Here is a 9,646-nt window from a genome sequence, read left to right as displayed (position 1 = left end):
AATAACGTCAGAGATGTGCAGGGGAGAACGGGGATGATAGATGAGTTTCCCACTTGTAATTATCAATTGAATTGGCGTTCAAGTGGATTTCCCCAGTCATATATGCTGTTATTTACAAAGTTACTAGATGATGTGAAGGCAGTTTTATAGAGATGGCTATTTTTTTATGCAGGGGGAGAGATACAGACATGCACCGTAAATGTTGGGCGGATTATTTACTGTAATCCGATTAGACATTTTTTTTTATATATTCCGGGTTGATTACAGTTATTTATTAATTTAGCTATCCCGAAACATGTAATCCGTTACTACCTTACCCTGCCGCACAGTTATAGCGTCAGGTCCCTAGATGGCGATAAAGACTAATAAAATACATCTGAGTGAGGTTTGTGGTTTTATTCAAATCGGCCAAAACAAATGTGGGATTTCATTCAAAAATCCACCTAGTGGTGCCGTTTGCAAGTATAAAGTGAGGAGGCAGTGTTTGGGTTTGGGGGCTGGGCTGCCTATGTGATCTGCTAGTCTCTGCCTACTTTCTCGCATCAGCACCACCAAGCTTTGATTGCGTTTTAGCCCGGTCTGCCTGCTTCTGCGTTCCTTGCCTCGCGTCTTAGATATTAGCCTACAAAATAGCAGACGAAGAAACGAAAAAGGATTTATAGAAGTGTGTCCATCGTAAGTAGATGTTTTTATTTGACATATTCTGTTTTTGGACGCTAAGGACGAAGTAGTCTAGGCTAGGTTACTGCAGGTGTAGCCCTATGAACATTAGCTCGATAACATAGTATTTATTTTGATGCCTGCTCCATGGCGTTGGAAAAGGTGATTTTCCACCTTTTTTAAATGTAGAATATATTAATTTTGATAAATTAGATGGGGGAAATGATATCTCAAGTTAGCCTGCACACCCACATATTTAATTTATCAAATATTTTGAATAATTAAACGGGATTTCATAGCGTCTTATTACCCTGTTACAATATCTGATGTCGTTATGAAGTTAAAGTTGAAATCCAATGTAGGTCATTTAAATGTTTAAATAAACTTGGTTGGATTAAATAACAAACGTATCGATTTGCGTGGTCAGTAGATGTTTTATTGTTTGATAAATGACACACGAACAATGAACTAACATAGTTTTTGTTATATTTACAGCATCTGCTTGAGAAGTGTACTATTTTCTATTAGTAAAGATGGTTAAACTGGGGAGCAATCTAGAAGACAAAGGCGCTAAACCGGTCAGTGTGGAGGATGGCTTCCAAAACGTGCCGCTCATCACCCCTCTGGACGTCGGTAACCTCCAGTATGGAGCCCCAGACAAGGTAAAATGGACTATCTGTCTGCTCTGCTCTCCTCTCCGACTCAATCCTTGATTTATTGCCATTGCCATTACGTAATTGAACAGAAATCCCATCTTTCTGTCATCTCAATTGCCCTCTTGCTTCCTTTGTTTAAAGCACCTATTAAGGAAGCAGATGTATAACTGGGATGTACATGTTCCATTCAAGGAAGCCAGCAAACATGTAATCTCTAATTTACTTTGACAAGAGGGTTTATTTTTTTTGGTCCAGCACTGACGACTTCTGCTGCTTATTACACAGAATGATGATGAATGAATCACTGAACTGAATGTGTTAATGTGATTGATATGAGTAATGATATTTGTAATTGTTTAATAATGCATATAATTGAATCTTACTTTGAAGGGATTTTCAATCATAACAGCTGATCGGCTAGTGTTCTCCATATGAACACAGCAGTTAAAAAAAAAAAATTCATAGGAGTGAAGGACAGGTCCTTTGTTGTGTTGTCAAAAGGCATATCTGCTGATGTCATTTCATGCATGTTTTACTTCAGCAGGGAATGCTGATATTAATTTGACATTGAGGATGTAAAGAAATAACTGTCCTCTCTCTGTGATTTATTTGTCAGCTCCCAGCTGATCATGAGGCTGGCTCTTGGTTTATTTGATGGACAGCACAGTAGGGCCCGTGGCCCCATGCAGGCCGAGCCCGTCACTCTATAGTAACCATTAGGAGAAGAACCGTGACACTTTTGCAGAGTGGTGCTTCAGCCCTCGTCTTGTATTCTGCTGATGAAGGCACAATCTCCCAGTACACCTGCTAACTGGAGTGGCCTGTCACTCCACACAGACTTGCAGCATTACAAAAGAGCCCTGTGTCATATTTCACTAGGGGGGCAGGGTCACAATAGCAGGTCCTGCCTCTCCTTCCACAACAGTGTTATAAAGGGAGACTCTGGGGAGACGGAGCACCATTCAGAATTTTCAATGCGTTGATTCATGCCTCTCAAGTGTCATATAAGATATACCATTCAGAGGGTCAAAATGGGTCAAGAGCAGTGCTATTGGGCTGTGATTACGGGAACAGCTGCTTTAGAGAACATGTCCATAATTGCTGGTTGTTTGGAGATGGAGTTGTTGAAGTGGACTAGGTGCCATGCCAATACATTTCCCCAGGGTGGTTGGATAACTTGAAAAAATATGAAGGCTCTACTTTGCATACAGCCTTGGAAAATGCAGTTGAGTTATTTATTTTAATGGGAAATGATTGACATTTGAAACAATGCAGTGAAGGCTCATTTCATAATGTGTTTACAGTGGTCCTGTGTTCCCTGAACAGTGAAAATGACATGACATGACATCAGAGGGTTTGAATAGTCTTTGTTGTCTCTATGAAGAGTGGACATCAATGTCTCCAGATTCCCCTCAAAGCGCTGTCATTCTAGTATCTAGTTCGTTCCTGACAGAGATTGAGAGGTGGTCTAGGCAGGCTCTCAGAGCTCTGGAGGGCAGTGGTGTGTGTAGACTAGACACAGTGTAGTCTTGTTGGGCTACAGATGATGCATAGCTGTGGGTACAGTTCCATGTTCACCATCTGGTTAAAAACCTCCCCAGCCTGAGGTGATGTTACCATGTTTTCTCAGAGATTCGTGGCTGTATGTTATATAGAAATAATGTATTTTTATGGATCAGCTTTAACATTGCAGATAGATTGCAGCTTCTATCAATGTAATTGTCTGTATTATTTACAATCCACCATATATATTTTGTTTATAAATATAGATATTATTTTGAATATATTTTATATATTTTCCTTGATTATTTTCCCCTAACCCTACTGCCCCTCCCCTAATTGGAGTAAACTAATGGACAACAACACTTAGGCTTCTACTTCCAGTTTATACATACTAAATAACAGTGGAGACTGCTGCGGGGAGGACGGCTCATAGTGATGACTCGCTGGAACGGAGCGAATGGAATGGCATCAAACATATGGAAACCATGGAAACCATGTGTCTGATGTATTTGATACCATTCCACCGATTCCGCTCCAGCCATTACCACAAGCCTGTCCTCCTCAATTACGGTGCCACCAACCTCCTGTGCTATATACATTTCATGGACGCAGTATATTATACATTAGTTATCTTTTATTTGTCTTTAGTCCCACCCTTCAGCTCCCCTCAACACCTCCCATCTATCTCTGAACATCATTTAATTTCTATTTGCCATATATTGTTCAAGTGTTCTGTGATGTTTCACAAAAGTTCTGAACCTTTCTATTCTCATAGTTTTCTACAGATTGTAAATTAAAGATACACATTTTAGGTAAGAGTATTATTATACTATTGATCAATTGACTATGACTTTTCAAATCACCCAGCAGTGCTATTCGCAGAGTTAACTCCAGGTAAATGTTACAATTCTTCAGCCATTGCTGAACCTGCGACCAAAAACAAGCTACATATGGACAATAACAAAAAAGAAACTCAAATGATTCTGTCTTTTATCAGGTGAATATAAAACAATGACTGAAATAGATGGAAGAGAAAGTCAACCATGACACCCTCTATGGACATTATTACAGAGAGTGGCCTAGAGGTCTATAGGGAATTTACATTGTACCTTCAAACATAACTCAAAACACTGTGGGGTTGAGTCTATTCTGTCATCCTGTGTTGGAGGAGCTACCAGGGAGCTACAGCTGTTGATATCCCTCTAAATCTAACCAGGGCTACACAGGGCTGGACAGGGCTACACAGAGATACACAGGGCTGGTCAGGACTATACAGGGCTGGACAGGACTACACAGAGCTACACAGGGCTAAGCACGGCTGGTCAGGACTATACAGGGCTGGACAGGACTACACAGAGCTGGAAAGGACTACACAGAGCTACACAGGGCTACACAGGGCTGGACAGGACTACACAGGGCTAAGCACGGCTGGACAGGACTATACAGGGCTGGACAGGACTACACAGAGCTACACAGGGCTGGAAAGGACTACACAGAGCTACACAGGGCTACACAGGTCTGGACAGGACTACACAGAGCTACACAGGGCTAAGCACGGCTGGACAGGACTATATAGGGCTGGATAGGACTACACAGAGCTACACAGGGCTGGGCAGGACTACACAGAGCTACACAGGGCTGGACAGGACTACACAGAGCTACACAGGGCTAAGCACGGCTATACAGGACTATACAGGGCTAGACAGGACTACACAGGGCTGGACAAGACTACACAGAGCTACACAGGGCTTAGCACGACTACACAGGGCTGGACAGGGCTAGACATGGCTAGACAGAATTGGCCAGGGCTACACAGAGCTAGACAGGGCATCACAGGGCTACACAGGGCTAGACAGGGCTGGACAGGGCTACACAGCGCTAGACAGGGCTACACAGGGCTAGCCAGGGCTAGACAGGGCTAGACAGGGCTGGACAGGGCTAGACAGGTCTAGACAGGGCTGGACAGGGCTAGGTCACAGGGTTGGACAGGGCTACACAGGGCTGGACAGGGCTAGGGCACAGGGTTGGACAGTGCTACACAGGGCTGGACAGGGCTACACAGGGCTGGACAGGGCTACACAGGGCTAGACAGCGGAACAAACAGGCCAGGGAAACAGAATTCTCTGTGGGTCAGTGCTGAGAGGAATTAGACCTGATCCCATCTGGACGGCAGTGACGTGCCTGCAGGCCGCAGGGTCTCCAATATCTTGATTGGGTGGGAAACCAGCAGAGTAACTGAGCTGTGGAGTGTAATGAAGGGTGGTACATGCAGCACTTTGAATCAATCGTTTTCATAAGAATTCAGGCCCCAGGCCAAGCCTTTGATTGCACTTCTTTGAGAACAAGCTGCTGTTTTACAGGGTGAGCTGGATGACCCATCACTTGGCCCAAACATCTAAGAGCTTGTTGGTTATTGGATGAGGGATGCCATGTTGTGACTGTGCAAGTGGGTCATCTAATACTCACCTGGAGTTTCCTCTCAGAATAACTGCAGTGTTTCTTAGAAAACTGTACACACCAAAGCATAAAGGAGAATCTAGCAGAATGTGTAAAGACCATATTTGGGGACTTTTTGTTGTTGTTATCTTGCTAGTCTTATTATCTTGGTAGGTTTATTATTTTGAGTTTCTTTGGAGTTTCACCTCCTTATTCCTTGTAGCAGTGATGCAGTCATTCATGTGCATTATTCAGACAGGAAGTCATTGGGTATGTCCCAAATGGTAGCCTATTCCCTATTTGGTTCACTACTTTGACTAGGACCCTATCCCTAAAAGTAGTGCACTAAATAGGGAATAGGGTGCCATTTGGGACGTATGCATAATGACATAAAATGTTATCCTGTTCTAGGATTAGACAACAAATCTTATTATCAGCCTTTTAAAATAAATTCATAAAAAATCCTACAATGTGATTTTCGGGATTTTTTTTCTTCTCATTTTGTCTGTCATAGTTGAAGTGTACCTATGATGAAAATTACAGGCCTCTCTCATCTTTTTAAGTGGGAGAACTTGCACAATTGGTGGCTGACTAAATACTTTTTTGCCCCACTAGGTAAATTATAATGCAAATACAGTCCGTTTGATTATCTGACTCAGTGGAGCTCCTAGGATGACCTACTGTACCTGGGGAACTGCATGTCCTCACCCAAGGGTAGCCTACATATTGCTTTTTCCCCATGAATGAGAAATGAAATGGCAGTGGTAATGATAACAGTGTCTCTAAAAAAAGACTGAGAAGCATGGGGTGCAGACAGCCTGGTATTTCAGGGGGGAAATTAAATGTCAACATGATGGGGGAAGAAGTTAGAGAGGCTGTAATTGCAGAGTTCAGGGCAAGTAGCCTAGTCTCTTGGAGACTTCAGGACAATATAATGCCGTTAATTCCAGGTTGTGCTGTGGAGAGAGGAGGTACCAACGGTTTGTGGAAGCAGCAATTATTTGGTCCTATTATTGGAAGCGCTAGCGTCATTCAATTCCTGTAATTTGTCAAGTTAGAGAGGTCCAGGGGAAGAGTGTCTGCAGATGGATATCTGAGAGGAACAGTACAGTCACAGTGGCCTGTACCAGTGATAAGGAACCAGCAGTACAGTCACAGTGGCCTGTACCAGTGATAAGGAACCAGCAGTACAGTCACAGTGGCCTGTACCAGTGATAAGGAACCAGCAGTACAGTCACAGTGGCCTGTACCAGTGATAAGGAACCAGCAGTACAGTCACAGTGGCCTGTACCAGTGATAAGGAACCAGCAGTACAGTCACAGTGGCCTGTACCAGTGATAAGGAACCAGCAGTACAATGTGCTAAATTCATCAGTCATTTACTGCAGAGTATACTTCCTGACGAAATCTTCAATGTGACTTTCATACAAGCACCACAATGAGGCTCACCTGGATGTTTTTACATTTTTTAATTGAACCTTTATTTGACTAGGCAAGTCAGTTAAGAAGGTTGTGATACAGCCCGGGATCGAACCAGGGTCTGTAGTGACACCTCTAGCAGTGAGATGCAGTGCCTTAAACCGCTGCGCCACTCGGGAGCACTCAGGATGTAATCACGTGCACATTTCTATCTCTCTCTCCCCCTCTGTGTTTTGACTGCTATTCTGAGCCAATTTCAGTGAAGAATGGCAGAGTGACATTACTGGGACAGGCCTCTGCTTACCCAACTCTCTGTTCCTCTACATCGTGTTAAAAGAGAGTGGATTGGTTCTGATTGGGGTGCATCATACAGGCCAGTGCCTAAAATAGCCAACCCCTGACAGTTGCTTGGCAGAGACAGAGGTTAGAGTTTTTATGTTTCTCTCTCTGCCCTTGAATAGATAACACGGTAATGACGTAAGAGTAAGACTGTGCGGTATGATGGCTCTGTCTAACTGAAGTCCAGCTAACCCCTAAGGGACATTTGTTTGCTGCGTCACTGTAACTGACTGTGTTTTGCCATCTCCTTTCTCTGTAGGTGGTGGTGAAGACACGGACTGAGTACCAGACGGACCAGAAGAAATCCAAGATGAAGGTGCCCAAGGTGGAGGAGTTTACCATCAGCTTCACTGATGGAGTGTCAGAGAGACTCAAGGTACTCTGAAAGTTAATTTCTTAATTCACTGAGACAGACCAACTCTTCCCTCAGCGCTAAGATGCTACTTTGCTACGTTGCTGCCTGCTAGCGTTGTTAATATTAGAATTCCGCTCCTTTAAGCACATATAGTGTTCCTGAGGAGTTATCTTTGGGAATGTATCAACTTCACGGATGCAGATGTAAGTTCCTTAGGATTCCTTAGGAGCTGTACAGGGAACACAATGGTAATTGGGTTGTCATGGTAGCCAGATCTCATGCATAAGCTCATGAGAATCTCTGTACTACTTGAGCTAGCAAGCTGAAATGTCCGTGTGAATATAACAGTGTGTGATCCACAGTACCTGAGACATACTGGATGTTTCTTCTGGATTTATTACACATTATTAACATACAAAGTAGATTCCCAGGTTGAAATTGAAATGGACCTGCAGTTTCTTATAGAGCAGCTCTGTCACTAACAGTGAGAGGAGACCCAGACCGTAGAGTGAAATGGATTGACCTCATCCATAGTTAACACATGCTCTGCTTTCATTAGCCTCAATAGCAGTGGTCATTGTTCCCTCGGCACATCAAATCAATGGGCTGCAATGTCTTATACAGTCCTGAGTGAGGTCTAGGGCTGGGAATTGCCAGGGACCTCACAATATGATATTATCAATATACTTAGGTGCCCATACTATATAGTGGGGCAAAAAAATATTTAGTCAGCCACCAATTGTGCAAGTTCTCCCACTTAAAAAGATGAGAGAGGCCTGTAATTTTCATCATAGGTACACTTCAACTATGACAGACAAAATTAGAAAGAAAATCCAGAAAATCACATTGTAGGATTTTTAATGAATTTATTAGCAAATTATGGTGGAAAATAAGTATTTGGTTACCTACAAACAAGCAAGATTTCTGGCTTTCACAGACCTGTAACTTCTTCTTTAAGAGAATCATCTGTCCTCCACTCGTTACCTGTATTAATGGCACCTGTTTGAACTTGTTATCAGTATAAAAGACACCTGTCCACAACCTCAAACAGTCACACTCCAAACTCCACAATGGCCAAGACCAAAGAGCCAGAAACAAAATTGTAGACCTGCACCAGGCTGCGAAGACTGAATCTGCAATAGGTAAGCAGCTTGGTTTGAAGAAATCAACTGTGGGAGCAATTATTAGGAAATGGAAGACATACAAGACCACTGATAATCTCCCTTGATCTGGGGCTCCACGCAAGATCTCACCCCGTGGGGTCAAAATTATCACAAGAACGGTGAGCAAAAATCCCAGAACCACACGGGGGACCTAGTGAATGACCTGCAGAGAGCTGGGACCAAAGTAACAAAGCCTACCATCAGCAAGGGCATTGAAGATGAAACGTGGCTGTGTCTTTCAGCATGACAATGATCCCAAACACACCGCACGGGCAACGAAGGAGTGGCTTCGTAAGAAGCATTTGAAGGTCCTGAGGTGGCCTAGCCAGTCTCCAGATCTCAACCCCATAGAAAATCTTTGGAGGGAGTTGAAAGTCTGTGTTGCCCAGCAACAGCCCCAAAACATCACTGCTCTAGAGGAGATCTGCATGGAGGAATGGGCCAAAATACCAGCAACAGTGTGTGAAAACCTTGTGAAGACTTACAGAAAACGTTTGACCTCTGTCATTGCCAACAAAGGGTATATAACAAAGTATTGAGATAAACTTTTGTTATTGACCAAATACCTATTTTCCACCATAATATGCAAATAAATACATTAAAAATCCTACAACGTGATTTTTTGGATTTTTTTCTCTCATTTTGTCTGTCATAGTTGAAGTGTACCTATGATGAAAACTATAGGCCTCTCTCATCTTTTTAAGTAGGAGAACTTGCACAATTGGTGGCTGACTAAATACTTTTTTGCCCCACTGTATGTATTGCAATTCCCAGGATTCTATAGGTATTGCGATTCTATGCTGTGATTTTGTTGAGATTTAAATGTTACAAACATATTCACCATATGTTCCATGTGGCTCAATTGGTAGAGCATGGCGTTTGCAACACCAGGTTGTGAGTTTGATTCCCATGGGGGACAAGCATGAAAATGTATGCTCTCACTACTGTAAGTCACTCTGGATAAGAGCATCAGCTAAATGTAATATTGCTCACTATATGTCTTCTGCAGAAAGAGAAGAGAGAAAAGGAGTTTTGGTCAGTCATGGAAATAAAAGTATTTAAAACATGTTGGCTCACTATTTAAAAAGAAGATGGAGAAATACCTGAGTTTTGGTG

General features: G+C 42.8%; 1 protein-coding gene across 1 annotated transcript in view; it reads left to right on the top strand.

Moving 5' to 3' along the window:
* The first annotated feature begins 460 nt into the window (after positions 1 to 460).
* Positions 461 to 9,646, top strand: part of LOC112236489 (neuronal vesicle trafficking-associated protein 2) — a 45,452-nt gene continuing 36,266 nt past the window's right edge. Inside the window, exons 1-3 of the mRNA XM_024405079.2 lie at positions 461 to 675; positions 1,156 to 1,322; positions 7,272 to 7,388. Coding sequence (XP_024260847.1) covers positions 1,194 to 1,322; positions 7,272 to 7,388 — 246 coding nt within the window. The 5' untranslated portion in view covers positions 461 to 675; positions 1,156 to 1,193. The remainder of the gene's footprint in view (positions 676 to 1,155; positions 1,323 to 7,271; positions 7,389 to 9,646) is intronic.

Source organism: Oncorhynchus tshawytscha, linkage group LG30 (genome assembly GCF_018296145.1).
Source record: "Oncorhynchus tshawytscha isolate Ot180627B linkage group LG30, Otsh_v2.0, whole genome shotgun sequence".
NCBI lineage: Eukaryota > Metazoa > Chordata > Actinopteri > Salmoniformes > Salmonidae > Oncorhynchus > Oncorhynchus tshawytscha.
The sequence above is the reverse complement of the archived record's forward strand: the minus strand, read 5'-3'. Positions and strand labels throughout refer to the sequence as shown.